This window comes from Dermochelys coriacea, chromosome 1 (genome assembly GCF_009764565.3).
Source record: "Dermochelys coriacea isolate rDerCor1 chromosome 1, rDerCor1.pri.v4, whole genome shotgun sequence".
Classification (NCBI taxonomy): Eukaryota; Metazoa; Chordata; order Testudines; family Dermochelyidae; genus Dermochelys; species Dermochelys coriacea.
The window spans coordinates 106,927,017-106,952,270 of record NC_050068.2 but is presented as its reverse complement, the minus strand read 5'-3'; the positions used below and the strand labels follow the sequence as shown (position 1 = coordinate 106,952,270).

The window sequence follows — 25,254 nt, the reverse complement described above, 5'->3', positions numbered from 1 at the left end:
TGACCTTTACAATTGTCTTTCATTTTATCTTCTGGATAGTCATATCAATTTGCTGTCTACAGAATCACTACCCTGCAACGAAGACATAAGTAGCCTGAATACCAAGAAATGTGAGGTTTATGGGATTTTAAGCATATTAAAAGTACATGTGTCAAGATTCCTTCCCCACTCTGAACTCTAGGGTACAGATGTGGGACCTGCATGAAAAACCGCCTAAGCTTATTTTTACCAGCTTAGGTTAAAACTTCCCCAAGGTACAAACTAGTTTACCTTTTGCCCCTGGACTTTATTGCTGCCACCACCAAGCGTCTAACAAATATATAACAGGGAAAGAGCCCGCTTGGAAACATCTTTCCCCAAAAATCCTCCCAAACCCTACACCACCTTTCCTGGGGAAGGCTTGATAAAAATCCTCACCAATTTGCATAGGTGAACAAGGACCCAAACCCTTGGATCTTAAGAACAAGGAAAAAGCAATCAGATTCTTAAAAGAAGAATTTTAATTGAAGAAAAAGTAAAAGAATCACCTCTGTAAAATCAGGATGGTAAATACCTTACAGGGTAATCAGATTCAAAACATAGAGAATCCCTCTAGGCAAAACCTTAAGTTACAAAAAGACACAAAAACAGGAATATACATTCCATTCAGCACAACTTATTTTATCAGCCATTTAAACAAAATAGAATCTAACACATATCTAACTAGATTGCTTATTAGCCCTTTACAGGAGTTCTGACCTGCATTCCTGCTCTGGTCCCAGCAAAGGCAACACACAGACAGAGAGAACCCTTTGTCTCCCCACCCCACCCTCCAGCTTTGAAAGTATCTTGTCTCCTCTTTGATCATTTTGGTCAGGTGCCAGCAAGGTTATCTTTAGCTTCTTAACCCTTTACAAGTGAAAGGGGTTTTTCCTCTGGCCAGGAGGGATTTAAAGGTGGTTAGCATTCCCTTTATATTTATGACAACATGGTATAATCTTTCACAAAAAATGCTGATGTCTCATGCACATTTTAGATTTTACAATGGGAATACAAAATGACAATGATAGAATATAAATCTATTCTGGTCATGACTGTAGTTTGCATGACAAATGTTACACATAGAACCTATTCTTATTTCAGTATGGATTTTGAAATCCTGTGATCTTCAAATGTCCAACTAGTGGAAATTGCTTCCCTTACTGTTTATTTCATGCTGTACTTAGCCTAATAAAAATGTAATAAATATCTTCTCTTTTAAATCTGCAAATACGTTTTCTAAGCAATGAATTGCAATTGTAGGCAAAAAGTGTTATACATACCCTCATAATCTATCTCTCTCACACACACACACACTTTCACAGATGTGTGCTTAATTCATATATATTCATCTCAATAAGCATTCTGATTTTCAAAAGCACTGAGCACCCAACAGCTCCCATGGAAGTGCATGGAAGCTGCTGGGTGGTCCACACTTCTATAAAACTTTTCATCTGAAGTTTTGCAGAAGTGCAAGTATCATAATGGCAGTATTGCCAACCCAAAGCATTAAAAAATCCTGAATTAGCTAGAACCTCTTCAAAGTATTAAATTTGAGATTCTTTTTATTTCTGATGTAGAGAAAATCTAGAAAATATGATTCCAGCCATGAAGGCTAGAAATTTCCTTTCTGAAAAAGAGGGAAATCTGAGATTCTCTCATAGTCATATAAATCCAAGATCTGGAGAAATTATCCAATGTTGTGAGAGTCATGATAAAATTGTGAGAATGGACAACACTGCAATTAATTTCCCTTGTATACCTCCACCTAGCTGGGTTGCAGAAGTGCTCGGGTTAGAGGGAGAAAGTGGTTAGTGGGTGTAGTGCTGCCTGTAGCCAGGGCTAGGGGAGAGAGGAACTTTTGTGTTTGACTCTGTTGAATTTAAAACGTGATCTTGCTTCATTCAATCAGATACCCACAATGCTACCATAATGCTAGTGCTGACTAAAGCTTTCCCCTCTTTTAAACCATTGTTTTCACTTCTTATAAACTTACATTTCTTTAGCTGTCAAGGTAGGATGAGAAGTCCTTTGTATTGTATTGTTATCTCTTTTCAATGTTTTTCATCTACGGAATGCCCAGAGCATTAGCTTGACACCAAGAGGGGTTTTTTTATAAATATGAAACAGACAGTATTTCCTCAGCCTTCCTACCCTCACATAATTGGTGGTCAAACTGAACAAATAATTTGCAATTAATAGCTCATTCCAATATTGTGAAGATGAAGATTCAAACACTGTGAGTCAGATCCCCCAAAATCATAATTGTTTTTAAACAAGAACTTTGGGATTCATTTTATTGGTCATCTGGTTTCTGATCCTTTAGGGTGTGCTCAGTTCATATCTTCAAACCTGCATCCATAAGGTCTAGAAATTTGCCTTGTTTTTAAATGGAAGCTGAGTCTTTTCTTTCTTTTCCAGTGCCTTTACAAGAGTGTATCTGTACACACAAACACACACATACACACACGGTGGCAGCCTACACACAGTGAATTTGTCTCAATTTTCTTATTGGACCACCCCTGGAGAGGAATCCCCTGCCATCTCTCCCAATTTCAGCAGCAGCTGACAGTTTCTCTCTGTCCTGCTAATCATCTCATTTCAATAATACTCGTAACCTTATTCCAAAGGTCACTCTGTCACAAGCATGTACAAGAAAAAGTAAGTTTTCCCTATAGCCATACTGTATACATGACTTAGCTCTTTTACTGTGGAAATAAACTGTGGCACTAGAGTTAGCTGACATAATGATATTGTAAGCTACCATGAAGAGAGGTCTAGTGGGTAAAGCACTAGTCTAATAGCCAGGAGACCTCGCTTCTATTCACAGATCTGCCATTGACCAACTGTATGACTTTGGACAAGTCATTTTATTTCCATGTCCTCTGTTTCCCCATCTGTGGTGTGTAAAATGTAGAACATGTCATTTTTGTGGCACATCAGATATAATGGAGTAAATGAATGAAATATTGGCTCTGGCTCAACCCTGGAAAGAGAGAAATCACATTAGTAGGAACAGGAAAAAAATGCTGAAGAATTTCCACTTATTTAACCTCCCCAGTGATCAAGGACATTAGACCACAATGTCAGCACAGTGTGAAGTCTTTGGTCATCACTGCTCCTGGACTCACAGATTGGTGGTTAGGAATTCCTTCCATTTTAGACTAACTAGGAAGCCACACTCTTCCTTTTCAAATCAATCTATCAAGAGTCACACTTTGTACTTACTCAAATTAAGGGATTACAACTCGCTCTACTGAATGGAACCAGCATGTAGCAGCACACTGCCTAAGCAACAACAGCTGACAGGAACATCTCACACCTATGCTTCACAAACTGTACTGGCTCCCCATTCACTATAGAACTGAATTCAAGGTCCTGATCTTAATCCACAAAGAATTTTTTGGATTGGGGACTGACTATTTCAGAGACCATCTTACCTTCCACAGCTTTCCCACATGGCTTTTCCTGCTGACATAGCTACTGCTTCTCATGGAGGCAGGAGTTATTAAGCCAACAGGAGAGCTCTCTCCCATTGGCTTAGAGCAGCTTCACTAGAAGCACTCCAACTGCGTCACTGTAAATGATGTAGTGTAGACATAACTTGTCACACTTAACTTTTTAACACATAAAAATATACAACTAAGGTTCCTAGCAGTGGAGACAAAGCTAATACTTATTTTATCTGAGAAGGGAAACACCAAATTATGAAATATTATTTTTTTTACAAATATAAAGGCAAAATCTCTTATAACATGTCAATTACAGTAATTACCTTTCTCCAGCTGAAGCTTCTTTCCACCTTTTCAGATAGTATGTGGTAATTGGGGGCTAGATGTCACAGGCAGTTACTGACTAACTTTGTACCTTTGGAAAGCTGGGTTCAAATCCTAACTTGTCACCAGTGAAAATGAATTGGGTGTTCTCTTCCTAGTTCCTGACATGATTTGGCCTGAATGGAAGTCTCTCTCTCTTGCACATGCATACTTAAGTGAGATAAACTGTTAACAACAGAGATGTTGCAGCAAGGGTGTGACTAGGTTCTGATATTCATATCTGCTGGTCATAATATTTGCATATATTGATTTGAGCCAGACCCTTAGCTGGTGTAAATCAACTTAGCTCCATTGACTTCATTGGTATTTAGGAAACAAAGTTCAATGTATATTATGAGATTTGTGTTAGAGCTACGATATCAAAGAGTGTAGAAGCAAGGTGCTGCATAATTTTCAAAATTACATTAATTTTACAGTTGTAGGTCATACTATTCAGCATGAGAGAAGAATGGCACCCAGCAGAAAGCAGATGACGTGAGTATTTCCCCTCTAACACTGTTCTCTCTGCCAGGGATGGAATGTGGCTCACAACAGCAAATAGCCAAGCAGAAAATGATATAGCAACTGTCAGCAGTAACAATGACAGCTCTAAGCAGCAAAGGTATTTGGTTACAAAATCAGAAGGCCAATAGTAGTGGCAGTATGAGCTGTTCAAGCAGGCAGAAAGGAATAATGGGTTTGGGACTTAGAGTGTAGTTTTTTGTGGGTTTTTTTTTTCATTTTGCTTTTGTTGGTGCTTGTGTTAATTTTATTTAAAGTACTGGCTATGTGCTCCCTATCCTATGGAAGTGGGGGCTCATGATAGTTTAGCTGAAAACTGCATGATGGCAGACAGGCACCAGTAACTGCAGTGGCAGGCATCAGCATTGACAGCTCTGGGCACAATCTGGGCAGAATGCACAAACAAAGTGGTGAAGTGAATGGCCCATGTAGTGTATGTTTGGATGAAATCATGGATTACATCTCATTTTCACAGTCTCCCAATGACAACAGTGCATTTAATTAATGTAGGAATAGCCAGTAAAATACACTAATGCTACTGTGTCTGTCCAGTAAGAACAGAACAGCATTTGCCCTCCTACTCTCTTCCTTCCACCTCTCAGTCTGCAGTGGCTCTTGACATTTAGTTCAGAAATATAAATTACAAACAAAATACCAAAGCCAAACAAACAGCACGAGCAGTTGCTAATGTGTTGGCTTATCTGTATCCATAATTTTCATTTTGTAAAACATTTCCCCTTTTCCCGATCCCTACAGAAACTCAGAATGAGCTCTGTACAAACATGTTCTGTCTTGTTCTTTCTCACACACAGAAACCAGCAGCACGATGGATAAAACACATAAGTCACAGAGGACAAAGTCAGACTCTAACCACTGATTGGTTAGGATGCTTTCCCAGGACCTGAGAATGATTGCATCATCAGTACTGTCACCCTGTCCTCTCCTCTCTTCTACCCTAAACCCGTACCTATGCTCTGATCCCAATTGTCTCCTAGCCAAAAATACCCAAATCAAAAGAAAAAAAACCCCAGCAATACAATTTGAGATATTAGGTTGCAGAGTGAAGAGTCATTATATTTGTCTCCTCCTCCCCAGTTGCAGACAGAGATGAAGGTGCATTTCTAAAGCTATGTGGAGAAGCTGATATAGTAAAAGGCATTATCACTGCTCCAGACAGCACCCATCACTTTCAAAAGTCAAACATTGTGGTGGAAAATTAAAAACATTTTATGCGGTAAAATACAGATTTACAAAGAGAGAGTTTATTAATGCAGCAAGGCATTCAAAATAATAGAAAATAAACAGTACTGTTATACATTCCCCCCCACCCACCCCATATTTTCTAGTCCTTCATTGCTGTCTCCCTTGTCAGTACACCTAAGCTTCCAAGAATCCATCATTTGCCTACTTACCTCTATAAACCCCTATTGTTTTCTTGGACTTCTATTGGTCACAGAATCTAGAAGTCTACTTTCAGAACTCTTCTATAGTGATATAGTCCATACATTTCATTATAGGTTATAATTTCAGATTAAAGCCACAGCTATGCTATTAGTAAAGAAATATCACAGTGAATAAAGGCAAATCAACAACATAGTTCTGACATCTTACAAATGCTTTGTTTTGCTGCAAAAGTCTCATTATTAAACCCGATGTCAAAACCCATAAACTGATTATTAGAAATCTTTATTAGAGTTATACAGAAAGAGTAAGTGATCTGTGCTCATGTGTATGGGCAGGGAATTTAAGTTGGTAAGTCTCATTAGTAACAGGGGGCCTTATACATAAATGCCACTGAATCCACATGAGAGGAGACCTGAATATTTAATTTCTCCTTGAGTTACAAAAGATAGTTTCAAGGTACCTTAATTCCATGCCAAGAACACTGAAAAATAACATTCTTCATTTCTTAACAATAATACACTATTTTAAAAATAGTTCCAGGAATGGCCTTCAGTGCACTTGTGTCAACAAAGACCATAATCCAGGGAGAAAACCTCTTTCAGCATTTGTCCCATTTGTCATTACAAGACAGTGACATTAATAATAGAAGAAGTCTGAAGTTTTCAAAGTCCTTCAGTGGAAAATATCCAGAGCCAGCAAAGTAATTACGGTTGTTTGGAACAAAACGTAAAGTGATAATTTCTTAGTCTGCTGTGACACCTATTATTTCCATTCACACATTAGACTTTTTTTAAAGAAATTAATTAGCTCAGAAAAAACCTGGAACTATGAAAAAGCACACCCTTGTTAAAGATACCAAAAAGAGATGATAAGAAATTGCTCTGCACTGAACCAATACCCTTAGATCCTAAACAGAGTCTTTTAGAGATGCAGCATGCATGATTCAAGGGTAAAAGTTTATTTTTTGAGTCTGTCCCACAGAATGGCTGCATTTTGCAGATTGAAATACTAGTGGGGGGACATAGAGGATTGATGTATAGTAGATGATGTGTTTTAATTATGGCTTTATTTTCATTTTTATTAATCCTGTTGGGTACCAGAGACAGGTCCTGGGCTGTCCTTGAAGGTACCCATGACACAGATCTATGTCTGAGATGTTTCCTGTCTTTGGGTGTTTTAAACAATGACTGTTTACATATATAAATAAAATAAGTTTGGAAAGCTAATAATATGGGCTCTAGAATCAGAGCTGAGTCACACAGTGAAGTTCTCAGTACACAAGAGAAAGAAGAAACAGTATATACTGCCTGCATATATTCACATGCAACGTAACAATTCCTTTCCATGACTATCAAACTGGCATCATGCAGTATCTGCCCTGATACTTTTTGCATAGGCAGTAAATACAGATGCCTCAGACAACAAAACGGAGACAATTATAAAATCAAAATAATCATTTTGTTACTTACAGCACTTGATAAAATGGTAATGAGACATTCTTTCATCTCAGACTGTAGTCTTCCTACAGGTTTCAGCATTCTCTTCTGCTACAACTGTCATGCCTACAGAATACATTATTTAGAGCCTTTCCTCAGGTATCCAGTTTACCTCAGAATATGTTATTTAATGTAGCTTCTGTTCCAAGATCTTGCAGATGCTTCTAAGTCATTCTCACCCAGCTGCTGGAGTTAAGATAAACCTCTGTGTGTCTTGAACCATGACTATTGCACGTGCTATTGTAACACACTTGATTGACACTGCTCCTAATCCCACATCCCCAGGAATAGTAAAATTTAATTGGCGTGCACTTGCAGCCACATTCTTCCAGCACTGAGGTGTGCTGCTGCACTGCGGCTCTCACAGTCCTGTCAGTTAATGGCTTTTCAATAGCTTTCAAATGGCAGCTTGATGAAACTAAGCTTGATGAGTGAGCTCCAGTGAAGTAGCAGCACAAGGGATCTTAAACCTTATTTATTCATGTTGTCTGTGAGTCAAATGTGACCAGATTCTTAGCTGGTGTTCAAATGGGATTGTTTTTAGTTGCCACCAGTTGCTGTGTGAATAGGAAATTGATACAGGTTTCCAAAAATAACCTTTTAGCAACACAGATCCCTTTGTCAGTTTGTTCTAAGGTGAAAATGAGGACATAGCTCACAGCTACCTCCAGACTCTCCAGTTTGTCTGTGGGCTTGTTTTAAATTAAAAATGTTTGTGTTTGTATTCTGTAACCTGCTCTTATTTTGCCACTTCTTTGAAGACTGTAGTGAATTGCATCAGTATTTATAGTTGGACTATTTCTGACCGAACTGGAAGTCAGAAGAAAGGAACTGTAAGGTTTACCAATTGAACACATAACAAATGTATGTTTTTCTAATCATATTTTAACCATTACAATTCTAATTATAAGAAAAATGTCTAAGAAAATATAATCAGCTATAAATATACACTAAACTGCGTTAAGTGCAAATTAATGTCTATATATTTAGTTATCTGACCTCTGAATAACATGTTGACGCATATTGATGTATTACTCTGCATGTTCCGGGTTGTTTAAGGGCATACAAAAGGCAGACCTGCATTGTATTTTAAATGAACACTCAGATTCCATCACTGTTTTCACAAGCAAAACATGGACATCTGGCTACTACCACTTAGCGAATACTATAGCAGCAGAACCTATACTAAAATGTCAACTAGTTGAATAGCAACTTTAAGAAAATTATGCTTGGAAAATATCAAGGTACTTGAAGATGAGGAAAATGATTTTGCTTCCTCTGTGCAACTCACCATTATTATTGTTTCACTGAGCAATCATCTTGCAAAGTCAATCTGATTCGCTAGCCACAAATAGAATTACTGGTTTCAGAGTAGCAGCCGTGGTAGTCTGTATTCGCAAAAAGAAAAGGAGTACTTGTGGCACCTTAGAGACTATCCCCAGTCTCTATTCAAGCCTAAGTTAATTGTATCCAGTTTGCAAATTAATTCCAATTCAGCAGTCTCTCGTTGGAGTCTGTTTTTGAAGTTTTGTTGTTGAAGGATAGCCACCCTCAGGTCTGTAATCGAGTGACCAGACAGATTGAAGTGTTCTCTGACTGGTTTTTGAATGTTATAATTCTTGACGTCTGATTTGTGTCCATTTATCCTTTTACATAGAGACTGTTCAGTTTGACCAATGTACATGGCAGAGGGGCATTGCTGGCACATGATGGCATATATCACATTGGTAGATGTGCAGGTGAACGAGCCTCTGATAGTGTGGCTGATGTGATTAGGCCCTAAGATGGTGTCCCCTGAATAAATATGTGGACACAGTTGGCAACGGGCTTTGTTGCAAGGATAGGTTCCTGGGTTAGTGGTTCTATTTGTGTGCTGTGTGGTTGCTGGTGAGTATTTGCTTCAGATTGGGGGGCTGTCTGTAAGCAAGGACTGGCCTGTCTCCCAAGATCTGTGAGAGTGATGGGTCGTCCTTCAGGATAGGTTGTAGATCCTTGATGATGCGTTGGAGAGGTTTTAGTTGGGGGCTGAAGGTGATGGCTAGTGGCGTTCTGTTCTTTTCTTTGTTGGGCCTGTCCTGTGTTAGGTGACTTCTGGGTACTCTTCTGGCTCTGTCAGTCTGTTTCTTCACTTCAGCAGGTGGGTATTGTAGTTGTAAGAATGCATGATAGAGATCTTGTAGGTGTTTGTCTCTGTCTCAGGGGTTGGAGCAAATGCGGTTATATCGTAGAGCTTGGCTGTAGACAATGGATCGTGTGGTATGATCCGGATGAAAGCTAGAGGCATGTAGGTAGCAATAGCAGTCAGTAGGTTTCTGATATAGGGTGGTGTTTATGTGACCATCGCTTATTAGCACCATAGTGTCAAGGAAGTGGATCTCTTGTGTGGACTGGTCCAAGCTGAGGTTGATAGTGGGATGGAAATTGTTGAAATCATGGTGAAATTCCTCAAGGGCTTCTTTTCCATGGGTCCAGATGATGAAGATGTCATCAATGTAGCGCAAGTAGAGTAGCGGCATTAGGGGACGAGAGCTGAGGAAGCGTTGTTCTAAGTCAGCCATAAAAATGTTGGCGTACTGTGGGGCCATGCGGGTACCCAGCACAGTGCCGCTGATTTGAAGGTATACATTGTCCCCAAATGTGAAATAGTTATGGGTGAGGACAAAGTCACAAAGTTCAGCCACCGGGTTAGCCGTGACATTATCGGGGATACTGTTCCTGACGGCTTGGAGGCCATCTTTGTGTGGAATGTTGGTGTAGAGGGCTTCTACATCCATAGTGGCTAGGATGGTGTTTTTAGGAAGATCACCAATGGATTGTAGTTTCCTCAGGAAGTCAGTGGTGTCTCGAAGATAGCTGGAGTGCTGGTAACGTAGGGCCTGAGGAGGGAGTCTACATAGCCAGACAATCCTGCTGTCAGGGTGCCAATGCCTGAGATGATGGGGCGTCCAGGATTTCCAGGTTTATGGATCTTGGGTAGCAGATAGAATACCCCAGGTCGGGGTTCTAGGGGTGTGTCTGTGCGGATTTGTTCTTGTGCTTTTTCAGGGAGTTTCTTGAGCAAATGCTGTAGTTTCTTTTGGTAACTCTCAGTGGGATCAGAGGGTAATGGCTTGTAGAAAGTGGTGTTGGAGAGCTGCCTAGTAGCCTCTTATTCATATTCCGACCTATTCATGATGATGACAGCACCTCCTTTGTCAGCCTTTTTGATTATGATGTCAGAGTTGTTTCTGAGGCTGTGGATGGCATTGTGTTCTGCACGGCTGAGGTTATGGGGCAAGTGATGCTGCTTTTCCACAATTTCAGCCCGTTCACGTCGGCGGAAGCACTCTATGTAGAAGTCCAGTCTGCTGTTTCGACCTTCAGGAGGAGTCCACCCAGAATCCTTCTTTTTGTAGTGTTGTTAGGAAGTTCTCTGTGGGTTAACCTCAGCTGTGCAACATTCCACACAAAGATGGCCTCCAAGCCGTCAGGAACAGTATCCCCGATAATGTCATGGCTAACCTGGTGGCTGAACTTTGTGACTTTGTCCTCACCCATAACAATTTCACATTTGGGGACAATGTATACCTTCAAATCAGCGGCACTGTGCTGGGTACCCGCATGGCCCCACAGTATGCCAACATTTTTATGGCTGACTTAGAACAACGCTTCCTCAGCTCTCGCCCCCTAATGCCCCTACTCTACTTGCGCTACATTGATGATATCATCATCATCTGGACTCATGGAAAAGAAGCTCTTGAGGAATTCCACCATGATTTCAACAATTTCCATCCCACCATCAACCTCAGCCTGGACCAGTCCACACAAGAGATCCACTTCCTGGACACTACGGTGCTAATATGCGATGGTCACATAAACACCACCCTATATCGGAAACCTACTGACCGCTATTCCTACCTACATGCCTCTAGCTTTCATCCAGATCATACCACACGATCCATTGTCTACAGCCAAGCTCTACGATATAACCACATTTGCTCCAACCCCTGAGACAGAGACAAACACCTACAAGATCTCTATCATGCATTCTTACAACTACAATACCACCTGCTGAAGTGAAGAAACAGATTGACAGAGCCAGAAGAGTACCCAGAAGTCACCTAACACAGGACAGGCCCAACAAAGAAAAGAACAGAACGCCACTAGCCATCACCTTCAGCCCCCAACTAAAACCTCTCCAACGCATCATCAAGGATCTATAACCTATCCTGAAGGACGACCCATCACTCTCACAGATCTTGGGAGACAGGCCAGTCCTTGCTTACAGACAGCCCCCCAATCTGAAGCAAATACTCACCAGCAACCACACACCACACAACAGAACCACTAAACCAGGAACCTATCCTTGCAACAAAGCCCGTTGCCAACTCTGTCCACATATCTATTCAGGGGACACCGTCATAGGGCCTAATCACATCAGCCACACTATCAGAGGCTCTTTCACCTGCGCATCTACCAATGTGATATATGCCATCATGTGCCAGCAATGCCCCTCTGCCATGTACATTGGTCAAACTGGACAGTTTCTACGTAAAAGAATAAATGGACACAAATCAGACATCAAGAATTAGAACATTCAAAAACCAGTCGGAGAACCTTCAATCTCTCCGGTCACTCGATTACAGACCTGAGGGTGGTTATCCTTCAACAAAAAAACTTCAAAAACAGACTCCAACGAGAGATTGCTGAATTGGAATTAATTTGCAAACTGGATACAATTAATTTATGCTTAAATAGAGACTGGGAATGGATGAGTCATTACACAAAGTAAAACTATTTCCCCATGTTATTTCTCCCCTCCACCCCACCCGCCACTGTTCCTCAGATGTTCTTGTTAACTGCTGGAAATAGCCTACGTTGCTTGTCACCATGAAAGGTTTTCCTCCTTTCCCCACACTGCTGCTGGTGATGGCTCATCTTAAGTGATCACTCTCCTTACAGTGTGTATGATAAAACCCATTGTTTCATGTTCTCTGTGTGTGTATATAAATCTCCGCACTGTATTTTCCACCAAATGCATCCGATGAAGTGAGCTGTAGCTCACAAAAGCTTATGCTCAATAAATTTGTTAGTCTCTAAGGTGCCACAAATACTCCTAAATAGAATTACTGTTTGTCTGAAATATTGTTACTTGGTCTTATGCACATATGCCATTTTTAACTGATAAGTAGAGTAGGGAGCAGGTCCACTTAATCAGTAATGATTGCTAATTCAAATTTTATTAGCTGTCCTGTAAAGTTCTAAGAAGGTGGACTGATATATCTTCAGACATCCCGTGATCAATTAGCAAGCCCCTTAGGTGAAAACTCAGTTCCTGACTAATGGCTAACTATTGCACGTCAGCTTTGAGGTGTTGTCAGCATAACAATTGCTTTCCATGAATTACCGTTATTTCTTTTATTCCAAAATATGTTTCTTTAAAATAAAATAAAAATAATAACAGGGATAACAAAAGGAAATACCAATAAGTCCAATCAAAAACAACAAAGAAATTGCATTACCATGCAATCTTTCCTCCTAAAATTTAACTGTAGACCAAAAGAATCAAATTAATTCATTCTTCAGTATCTCTCTCACTCTCAATCAGTATCTGGACATTTTTGGTCCATATCTGTTTATAAAATAAATATCTATCTTATCTAAGAGTCAGAGGTAGTCATAGCCAATGAGCAAATGGCAACATATCTGACAAAAGATCTCTTTCAGCAATGATTTTGGTGGTGACATTCCTGATAGGTTCAACCATGGTATTATTGTCAAGTAGAAAGATGGTCTTTTCTAATAGCATCATGCCTCTGCCAATCCACACTAACTAAAAGCAGTAAGTTTCTGTGTAAACCCTTCAGCAAGATGGATGGGAGCAATGCCAATAAAAGGCCTTTGTCTTGAGACACAGAAGAATTACAGCTGTGAAAACACATCAGATTATGGCTTGGCCCAAATGTGGCAAAAATATTAGTTGGAACTTGTACATTTGTGAATCCAACACGTTTACATAAATATTATGTTTTCCAAGCCAGAAAAATAGAAAGGACAACTTGCTATTATCTGCTAAGGATAGACATTGTACTTTGTGCTGTAATAAAAAAAGGAGGTACAGTCTTTACCTGAAAAGAATACAATGTACAGGGCAGATTCTGAACTCAGTCACACTGCAAACAACTGAATGACTCCAAATTTACCTCGAAGTAACTGGAAGCAGAATCTTGCCTTTTACAGAGAGACACAACATGCACTAGCCTCCACTAATGATATTTCCATTTTAAATCTTACATATGTTTTGCTTTTAGTGTATTAGGTGCTTACTGAATGATTATCACTTTATGAATTATAAGGGTTATAGGTTTATAAGGAAGAATTTAAATTGAAAGGTTGATTGCCTTCCACATTGCTGGCGAGGAGGAGTTTTGGCATAAATGTGAGGGCAGTCTGGAAGACAGCACAAAAATGAGAGTGAAAAAATCATAGAATCGTAGGACTGGAAGGGACCTTGAGAGATCATCTAGTACAGTCCCCTGCACTCCTGGCAGGACCAAGAAAGAAGGATCCCAAAGGAGTGGTTAGGTAAGAGTCACAATGGCATAGTGAAGGCAATGAGGTGGGAACTGGGGATAAATGAGAACAGAGCTAAAGAACTTTGTAGAGATGTGAAGAGCCTGGAGGATGAGAAGTGGAAGCTAAAATTGAGATAGAAGGTCAAAGAAACCCAGGGCAGGAATTTTTAAAAGGGAAGTGACACGGTCCAGCTGGAGAGTACGAAACATGATTTTAGCTGTAGCACTTTGGATAGATAAGAGAGTAATTGGGAATTTTTCAACAAAATATCTGCAGTCAGAAGATGCTGATTCTTCAAAACCAAACATTTTCACAGAAGCATGTCATTTCTGATAGAACTTTCATCGCAAACGTTTCTCAGGTCCAGGATGGAATTTCTGGATTTGTCTGGGATGTGGCAGACCCACTTTCAAGTCCTTGTTCTGAATTAGGCAGAGCAAAGATATACCTTTGGGTCTTTTACATCCCAGGCGAGTACCCTCATTACTGGGCTATAGCCTATTATGGGGTTTCTCTCTCTTTGAGATATTCCACAAAGTCTTGTTCTGATGAAGAATGAAAACAAGTTTCAAAGCCTCAAAAGTTTTCTCAAAACAAAATTCTTTTTTCCCCGTTAGCCCTATTGGAGAGGGGCACGGTGGAGCAGTTGGAGAGAGGAAGTTACAGTACTCATGGCGGAAAATGACCCAGGCATAAACAAGGATTTAAAATGTTAAAACAAAGAGGAAGAATTAGGATTTTTGAGATTAATGAAGAAAGAATCAATGGGATTTTTGCAGGCAGTTGAAACTTGGCAAATTTCAGGTGATAATTCTAATGAGTTTGCAAAACTATTCATTTAGTCAACAAAGGAAGTGGTGTATTGGACATCTTGGATGTTTTTCTTTTCTCATATTGGGTGTTTTTCTTTTCTAGACTGAAGTTAGGCAGTGAAAAAGGGAATTCTGGATACAGAGAGAAAAACATGAACAACAGTTAGAGCTCTACCATGTGACTAACCATAGCAAACATGGATCAAACCTAAATGCACTAGCACACTGCAGTTTCTGAATATTCAAGGATATTGACACAGTGTGTCTAAACCCAGGCCCTGATTTAGCAAAGTCCTAAAGAACATGTTGATTTCAACAGGACTAGACACATGCATAAAGATGAGCACATGCTTAAGTGCTTTACTGGATTGGGACCATATACTGAACTGAAATCAAACCTGATTTCAAGTGTCTTGGAGGTTCAGATGTGCTGTCTTGAACAGTTTCATGAAAATCATAGAATCATAGAAGATTAGGGATGGAAGAGACCTCAGGAGGTCATCTAGTCCAACCCTCTGCTCAATGCAGGACCAACCCCAGCTAAATAATCCAAACCAGGGCTTTGTCAAGATGGGCCTTAAAAAGCTCTAAGGATAGAGATTCCACCACCTCCCTAGTAACCCATTCCAGTGCTTCACCACCCTCCTAGTGAAATAGTTTTTCCTAATATTCAACCTAGACTTCCCCAACAGTAGCTTGAGACTATTCCTCCTTGTTCTGTCATCTGCCACCACTGAGAACAGCCTAGCTCCATCCTCTTTGGAACCACCCTTCAGGTATTTGAAGGCTGCTATCAAATCCCCCAGCACTCTTCTTTTCTGAAGACTAAGTAAGCCCAGTTCCCTCAGCCTCTCCTCATAAGTCATGTGCTCCAGCCCCCTAATCATTTTTGTTGTCCTCCGCTGGACTCTCTCCAATTTGTCCACATCCTTTCTGTAGTGGGGGACCCAAAACTGAACACAATACTCCAGATTTGGCCTCACCAGTGCCAAATAGAGGGGAATAATCACTTCCCTCGATCGGCTGGCAATGCTCCTACTAATGCAGCCCAATATGCTATTAGCCTTCTTGGCAACAAGGGCACACTGTTGACTTGTATCCAGCTTCTCGTCCACTGTAATCCCCAGGTCCTTTTCGAAGAACTGCCGCTTAGTCCATCGGTCCCCAGCCTGTAGCAGTGCATGGGATTCTTCCTTCCTAAGTGCAGGACTCTGCACTTGTCCTTGTTTCACCTCATCAGATTTCTTTTGGCCCAATACTCCAATTTGTATAGGTCACTCTGGCCCTATCCCTACCCTCCATCATATTTAGCTCTCCCCCAAGATCAGTGTCATCTGCGAACTTGCTGAGGGTGCAAACCATCCCATCATCCAGATAATTAATGAAGATGTTGAACAAAACCAGCCCCAGAACAGATTCCTGAAGCACTCCGCTTGATACCGGCTGCCAACTAGACATCAAGCTGTTGATCACTACCCATTGAGCCCGACAATCTAGCCAGCTTTCTATCCACTTTATAGTCCATTCATCCAATCCATACTTTTTTAACTTGCTGGTAAGAATACTGTGGGAGACTGTATCAAAAGCTTTGCTAAAATCAAGGTATATCACCTCCACTGTTTTCCCCATGTCCACAGAGTCAGTTATCTCATCATAGAAGGCAATCAGGTTGGTCAGGCATGATTTGCACTTGGTGAATCCATGCTGACTATTCCTGATCACTTTCCTCTCCTCCAAGTGCTTCAAAATGGATTCCTTGAGGACCTGCTCAAACTATATTTGCCTATTTCCAATCATCCAGGACCTCCCCCAGTCGCCACAAGTTTTCTTAGATAATGTCTTATAACGATGAAAAACTACTTCAAATGTGGAAAAATAGATTCATGTTAAGAAGCTATTCACTGTGTTTAACCTTCCTGAAAAAAAGATTGCTTAGTTGAGAGCAAATTCCATGTCAGATGCAGATTTACAAAGTTTGATAATGGCACTGGAGATTTTTTTAAAATCTTTTATCTTTATCTTTTAAATGTGTCATGACTGGGCATAACTAGCACAGACATTTGACTTATGATATAAACTCTTTTACAGAAAAATCAGATGTTGCATCAGATTTGCACAATTCTTATTGCCTCCCTTTCATTTGAGGAGCTGCAGGGTCACAGCTTCCTTGTCTTATAAAAAAAATACTTTTGAAATATTTCATACAATACTGTAGTAAACAAAAACATTGTCCAAAATGATGTTTTGTTACCTTTTGTTGTGCTAAAATATTGATATAGTGTACTGTATAAATATTTTTTTATTCTTTTAGTGTTTTCTGGTGTCACAAACAATTTACCTTATAGTACTCTTAACATTAGAGTATTTTATACACTGTGTATGATTGTAAAAATTTATGGATATATGCAGACCTATTTGAAAGCAGTTTGAATAATGAGAAAACACCATAGCTGCTGTTTTAGAAACATGACAGAAGTACACTGTTTGCACCATTTCCAATCAGCACAACAAAGCTTGATATTTTCCTTCACATGTTACAATTGCATTGCATTGCTTATTTGTATAAGGCTGCATTGCTTCACCTGGCAACAAAATGAAAATTGCTTATGTGTTTTGACAAATGACACTAGGCAATCAGACCTTTGCCACACTATCTATCCATTGATGACCACACCACAGATAATCTTTATCAGGACTAAGCTCCCAAGTGAAGAACCGTTCTGTGGATGAGCCACACCACCTATAGACGCTTGCCAGGAATTACTCCACAGACAGTCTCTAATTGCATGGTCTACCTGATGAAGAAACAAACCACATATGATATTTTATGAAATGTTTCTGAAGTAGGTCTGACCAAATCCTAGACAATTTGATTTACATGAGTTACATGAAACTGACTCAACAGGACCCCTTGAAAAGCATTGGAAACAAGCTAGCTACTGTGGCCCAGCAGAAGGTTTGGATTCTACCAAACCTAGACTTCCAAGAGGAATTCTCTTCTTCTCCTCTGCCTCCCTTCACCCACTCCTCTCCCTTCCTATCTTACCATAATAAAGACTGCTTTATTCAGTGAGGTGGTGATCTTCCTTCCACTCCTCTCTCCCAAGGCTGAGGCCCCAAAGGAAAACAGAAGTGGGGAAATGCTTTTGCTTCTGCTCCCAATACTACTAATCTTAGGTAGAGAAGCAGACAGAATCTGCTAAGGCTTGGTGTAATAGCAAGAATATTCAAGTGTGTAGTGCCTTATGGGGTATTGTCTCCTTTTGGTCCTTGGCCTAGCAATGATAGGAGAAACACTTCTGCTGCTGCTGCCTGCCTTTTGGGGAAGATAAGTGCTGCCTTCTGGCATACCCTGTTGTGGCCCCTCATGGCTCTGCAGGTGCATTATGCCCAGCACCCCCTCAGGTTTTTTTAATCAAGTACCCAGACTAGATTGGTTTGAAACATGTACCCCCTTCTTGGGGTCTGAGTTATTAAGTCTTTCTACAAAGTTTAACTCACTTTGTTAGTCACCCCAGTTCAAAGCCACTCTAGGTCCATATAAGAATCCCAGTCTGCTCTCTTGCCCCTGTTCAGGAGGTCCTCTCAGTCCCCATCCTGAAGATGGGGTTGCACTTTAAACAGTCACTCTCTCTTCACCTAGGTGCCCCAATGCCCCCCTCTGAAGCTGGGTTGTAACTTAGGCCAGCTGCAGAATGTTAGTCAGCTTTTCCTTCACCTGGCCTTTTCCACACCCCATATTACTCCTCAGGCTCAGAAGTTCACCAGGCAGCCTTCTCCTTCTGCTGCCTACCTTGTTATGAGGCAGGAGTCACATGTGCTTGTCCCCTTCTCCTAGCTCATTTCCAGTTCACCGGGTGAGCAGGGAGCCCTGCCCCACCCATTCTGCAGGGTTCCTGGCCTGAACCCTTAAGGAAACACTAACTGATGTTCTCACATATATTACTTATTCCAGGACCACTTCCCCTCTACCAATATCTCTTATTTCTTATGTCTTTGCATACATGAAATCTTCCCAAAATCTGCAACATGAGTGGGATGTGTGAACTGACCCCTAGATGCCACCACACTTAATAGGGAAGACAATCCTGTCACATTCCTCCTACATCTCCAATGACAATTATTAGATGAAATGGGAAGGGAAGTGGAGACACAGGGACACTATGTGGTAGGTCCTCAAATAGACAAGAGCACAGAAGGAAGTAAGGGAAAGCCAGGCCAACAGTATCCGAAGACACCAAATGGAAGCAGGAGATCCCATGATGTGGGGGATGAAAGGAGGTGAGTGCCACCACTGTACAAACCACATCCTCCCAGCTCTGCAGCACGGATCCAGGATTCTAGCCATGCCTTTGGCACAGCCCACAAATGTTGCTTCTACCTGAATAAATTAGTTATCAGTGCATGTATACAACTTTCCTTGTGATATTACCTGTAAGGACACCAACAAGAAGATCTGCAGTGTTTTTGTTCAGGAAGAGTCTATATAGATGCTGAAAGTAATGAGTTCAGATATACCTCAGTAACTCCTATTGGAAACAAAACACCAGGCATCAACACTACTGGGCATTGGGGGAAAAGAACAAAATCTTCCATGTAGTTGTCTGCCTATGCCAAGAAAAGATACCTGACTTCTCAGAGACTATAAGGTGCTGTTCTTCCTTTATGAAATATGGTGTGGGGGGACAGAAGAAAGGTGCAGACATGCATTTTTATATGGAATGTTATCATCATTATCCTGTAAACTTTGTAACTTAATTTTCATGACCCACAGTGGTGTCTGCCTGATTGTAACAATTTATTATTTTCTCTATGTTTTATTAGAAAGTCTTGAAAGATAAGAGAAAAATTATGAATTGGATTAGGAGATGGACAGAAAGCCAGGGATGGTGATGGAAGACAGGGATGATATTGTCCTGCTCTGAGCTACTGAATAGCATTACTACTGCAGTCTGAAATATAGAGAGTGGAGATTTGGAAAAACTATAGCAGTTGTTAAGATGGGAAGTGATTAAAGCAGGAACAATTATTTCAAAACCCAGCAAGGGTTTTAGTAAGTGAAGAAGGATATGATATGATCATCAGTCTCTTCAGGGACCTGGGGAGAGAAATGAGGATGGGATTGATACAAGTAATTTCAGAGATACTTCTTGTGCTAAGCACAAACAAAGAAAGAAAAAGATTGATACTGGAAATACTAATGGTGCAGAGAGGAGGGTTTGGGATTGACAGAACATTTAAACATTTTAGGATGACATCCTGTTTGAATCTGACAGAAATCATTTTAGCAGAAGAGGTTCTAATACCTAGATTCAAAAATAGCAGGGCCTGTTAGGTAGGCTTTAAAGCGACTAAGAAAAGTGGAGAAAAATAATTTTGCATTAACTCAAATAATCGAGTGGGTACTTTCAATATACAAAGTAAAGCAATAGAGGGAGTTGTGCTGAAACAAAGAAGATAATTCACATTCTTAAGGCCCGTACAAAAAGAAAAAAAAGCATGAGAAACCCGCAAGAAACTAGAAATGCTACTGAATGGATGGTGACTAGCATTTAGTCACCCTTGCAGGATAATTCACATACCTGGAATGTCAATACAGATGAAAATAGTCTGTATAGGACAGAAGCAGAAGAGAAGGTGGAGGGGTAGTGTTATATGTCAGAAATATTTACAGCTCCAGAGAGCTACCTTTTTAACAATGAAAAGTGTAGAGATGAAAATATTTTCATTTAGTTTCAAGGACTGAAAAGAAGAGATGTCTGTGCACATCTGGTACAGTTCAAGAATGAAAAATTCCTAGCTCGATTCTTGGGGTAATCAGCATTACAGGATACCACTTGCATGGAGAACTTAAACTATCTGCATATCTATGGGTTAAAATTATATTATCTATAGAAATAAAATGCTGATTGTCACCCCATCTATGTAGCACAATGAAGCCTAGAATATCTGTTGAGTCAGCATGAAGCAATGAAAACAGTCAAGGCTGACGGCTCTTTTTGTTCAGAATATGGCCAGTTCAGTCATCACTGGGCTAGTGAGAACCAGATGGAATGCTGGAGTCCAAAGGTTCTATGGCAGTTGGAATTCAACAGTTGAGCAGAGAAGGTGGAAATAACAACTATGTGGGATAACAAAGAGGTGGCTGTGCCTCCAACCAGGTGCCAGCTCTGTGCACAAACTTTGGGGAACACGTATGAACAGCAACACTGCTCAATACAACACAGAGCATGGAAACAAGAGCCCACATTTAGGCTTACACACACACCCCTACCTACCTTTACAAATTATACCTGTGCAACAGCATGGGCTTTCAGCTACTAGTATATTATATTATTATAAATATAACCCAAATATGTGTGAGTTACATATATATAAAATCTCCAGAGAGGTTATTCTTAAATTATGTAGAACACAAATTTATGACCCAAAGAGCAAGGAATAGAACTAGCCAATAACCTAACCTAGATCTATTTTGTTCTTACTTTCTGAATCCTTCTACTGCAGAGTTACCCAAACTGTGGGGCATGCCCCCATAGGGGTGTGTGGAGGAACATCCGGTGTGTGGGGGGGGGTGCAACAGGGCCTGGGCCAGCCCCGCAAAGGAGCAGGGAGGGAGGGAGTACCACCCAACCCCTCTCTGCCCCCAGCTCTGCTCCAGTCCTTCTCCCTGTTAGGATATAGATATTCAGGCCTGTCTGTAAAGGCCTATACTCTAAGAATTTAGGTGTATTCTTATCACTTAGCTAGTTATAGAGGTATAAAAGAATCAAAATCACTGTCTGCCGGTGTAAGGTCCTTCTCTTACTATGACAGTCTGAGGCCCTGTTCTTAGGCTAAGGCCTCTGGCTAAGCAGCAGAGGCAGCCATAAGCTGGGAAGCGACCGGTCACATCCTCACATTCCAAACTAGTCACATTGAAATAGGGTGCTATTGGGCTGTTATGAATACAATCCTGTCCTGATAATGCCCATCGCCTCCAGAGAAAGGGAAGTGCCTAGAAGATGTAAAGGGAAACTTAGTTTGATAGCATCCTGTCTGGCAAGAACTCACTTATCAATAGACACAGCTGGGAAACCCTTATGTCTTTATAGATGTAGTTGTGAAATCCTCATTTCTGTGTTGTTCTATCACTGTAGTCCCCATTTCCCTATTGTTTGTCTCTATACTCTCTGTCTGCTTCTGTGATTCTATCTGTCTGTGGTATAATTAATTTTGCTGGGTGTAAACTAATTAAGATTGTGGGATATAATTGGTTAAATAATCATGTTACAATATGTTAGGATTGGTTAGTTAAATTTCAGGAAAATGATTGGTTAAGGTATAGCTAAGCAGAACTCAAGTTTTACTATATAGTCTGCAGTCAATCAGGAAGTAAGGGGGAAAATGGGAACAGGGAAAGAGGGTGGGGAAATTGGAATCATGTTTTGCTAAGGGGGGGAATGGGAACAGGGACACAGGTAAGGCTCTGTGGTGTCAGAGCTGGGAAGGGGGACACTAAGGAAGGAAACTGGAATCATGCTTACTGGAAGTTCACCCCAATAAACATCTAATTGTTTGCACCTTTGGACTTCAGGTATTGTTGCTCTCTGTTCATGCAAGAAGGATCAGGGAAGTAAGTGGGTGAAGGAATAAGCCTCCTAACACTCCCAGCCATGTTCCTGCACCTGGCCCTATCCCCAGCCTCCGCATGGCTCCACTCCTGACCCCACACCAACCCTGATCCTTGGCCACAGGCCACAGCTCCATTCCTTGCTTGGGGCTGAGGCTGGGGGGAAGGCCTGGAAGGGAGCTGCACCTGGCCATGGGCCTGGCTGCTGGCCCCCAACACAGTCCAGCTGCGGGTATGCTCTTGACCCCAGCCTCAGTCCCTGGCCACAGCCTGGGTCCTGGCCCCAGACCTACCCTCAGCTGTGTCACCAGTCTCAGCCCTCTTACCTCAGTCCGCCCTCTCCCCCCTGCCTCCGAGCCATGGCCCCGCTCCCGGCACGGGTAGGGTGGGGGGCACGGACAGCGGTAAGGGGGCATGACCTCAAAAGTTTGGGGACTGCTGTTCTAGTGGATTGCTTTAGATCTCTGTATCAAATGAAAACATCTCAGCCTCTCTTTCAAGACACTGCTTACATGTCAACTCCATTTGACATTCCCACATTTCCACATTCCCTTTCACCACCTTTGCTCTATTAATAAACACCATTTCCATCATTCCTTCTTCCTCCTTCCTTTACTCTCTCCTTTAGACATTCTTTTTTCCATGCTGTAACTCTCCCCATGTACCTGTGCTCACCCCTCTTTTCATTCAAATCATGCCTCAAACTCACCTCTTTCTCAATGTCTCTCCTAGTGGTAAAATGCTACACCAAATAGCTCTCTCAATCCTTTACTAAAATATTATTCTTAACAAAATCAGGCTAAGCTAGCACTTTCTGAGTCTCATATGGCACTTTTGTTATTGTCTGTCTATTGAAACTGTAATTGCTTTGGGGGAGAACCCAAGTTTTCTGCATGTCTTACAGACATAAGCATCCTGTCAGAACTTAAACAACATATTATGAAGCAACACCTTGAATTGGGGCCTGATAACACTATAAATACTTGAAGGGTGAAATAACCAGTGACGGAAAGGAAGTATTTGAGATGGTCAGTGTGGATTTAATTAGGAGTGATTAGATTAAATTAAATTAAAAGGAAGATTTAGGCTGAATATCAGGCAAAACTTCCTGGAATGACAGTAGAAAAGTACGATAAGGCAGCTCCTTCTGGAGACCCTCCTATGGCAGGTCAAAGCATGAGAGAGGTGCCTACCTCAATTTCCCCTTGATCCGGTTATAAAAAGAACACATTCTCTCTCAGTGTCCAGTTCAAGAGCCCATCTCCGGTCTTAACAGATTTCTATACCTGTTCTATAGTCCCTCATGACAAAGCCATTATCCCCAAAATTCCAAAGTACAACAGATTTATAGCAGTTTTCTGTGCTCATCCTTCCAAAAATCCATCTCCAGTCTGTTCTCAAACTCTCCCTTCCCTTGTTCCAGGGCTCCACTTTCCAGGCCATTCGCCTGAAAGCTCTCAGATTTGCTTATTTCCTGCTACTCTCCCCTGGTAGCCCCAAGTCAGGCCTCCCACAAGGGAATTCCCTATAGTGTTCCACTCAGACAGGCATCCCTAGTTCTGACCCCTGCTCAGAGAACATCAGTTTAGGACCAACCCTTTGTTCTGGGCTCAGCTTCCTGCAACCTCCACTCAGGCGTGCTGCAGGGGTCTTCCCACACTGTTCCACTCATCTAGGCTTTCCTGTCCGTGAGTTCTATCCCTCCCTGTTCCTGGGATTCACCCTCTAGCATCAACCCTCTTATTTTGAGCTCAGCTTCCTCTTACCATGCTGCTTGGGACCCTCTCCACTCCCCACCTCCACTCCCCCAGCATCAACCCTCTTGTTTGGGCCTCAGTTTCATCTCACCAACCTATTTCCCCCCCCCTGCCCAAACTCTCCTGTTAATCAGCAGGGGTTCCCCAGCTCTAGTCAGACCTTACCAACAACATGCGTCACCTTTTATTTTTCCCCATGGCTCTCTGCATCAGCTCTCTTCCTGTGCTCCTTTTTCTCCCTGAGTCTCTCCTTTCTTTCTCAGGCAGTTCTCACTGTCCTCTGTGTGTCTCACAGGCACATCTCACCTGTCCGTTTCCTGGATGACTCTTCCACTGTCACTCTCTCCCCATTTACATTGCCTTCAACTCAACTGGGGCACAGCTGATGAGTCACAAGTGGCAGTGGATCCAGCTCCCTCTTACAGGGGACAGTCACCCTGTGACAAAGAGTCTCCCAAAAGATAATTATGGAATTCCTTTTTTGCTTTTGTCCATTTAAAACTGGACTGGACAAAAGGCTAGCAAACATACTGCAAAACTTTTCTTCACTGACAGGATTATGAACTGGATATCCTAATAACTTGTTTCCAACTCTAACTTCTATTATCCAGCAGAGGTTGACTCATAGTCAGTATGAATTCTAGCATTATTCTTTTAGTGGAGATTTACAAAGTTACATGTGTGAGGAAAAAGCATTCATTGTCATTGGCTACTTAAAGATATCAGCTTTGGGAACAATGACAATGGCCCTGACTCTGGCTTCCCCCATAACCCTGATACAAGGATAATCATCAAAACAGACACAATTCCTTGGGAATCCTCCTGATATAAAGGGCTTCCTCAGGTGGCAGACAGCCAATAGACTGTCTCTAAACTATTCTGCCTCCCCTGCTCATGGACCCTGAAATAGCGGCATGCTGGAAGCATGGCTATGGAAGGGAAGGGAGTGGGGAAGAAAAGGTAGCCTCTAACTAGTCTGGACTTCTGCAACAGCCCAAAATGAGTGATTGCAGGTAGCAGTTACATTAGTGCACCCTGAGGCAGGGGACTGTTTTGGTCCTTAGCCACCTCCAGAGTCTGAGGGGCGACAAGAAAGGTGGCACAGCCACCTTTTTTCCCATCCCTTTTTCTCTCTCCCCGTTTCCACTCCCCCCTACCCCCACCCATAACCTTTCAGGGCTTCAACAAACTCAGTTTTCAGCCCAGAATCAGGTCAAAGACTTTGTTAAGAAGAATGATAATCAAGTCAAATGCATATGACAA

The 25,254-nt window shown here is 41.4% G+C and overlaps 1 protein-coding gene across 4 annotated transcripts in view; it reads right to left on the bottom strand.

Annotated features, from left to right (window-relative positions):
• The window catches only part of MYO16 (myosin XVI), a 627,399-nt gene that overhangs the window by 505,309 nt on the left and 96,836 nt on the right, over positions 1-25,254 (bottom strand). For 2 of the 4 annotated variants that reach the window (XM_043509217.1, XM_038387063.2), the window contains exon 1: positions 7,229-7,619. The exons of 1 other annotated variant lie outside the window; for it this stretch is intronic. In XM_043509217.1, coding sequence (XP_043365152.1) covers positions 7,229-7,256 — 28 coding nt within the window. In that variant the 5' untranslated portion in view covers positions 7,257-7,619. Of the gene's footprint in view, positions 1-7,228; positions 7,796-25,254 lie in introns of those variants that run through there. One more of the 4 variants, XM_038387062.2, reaches the window with a different exon arrangement.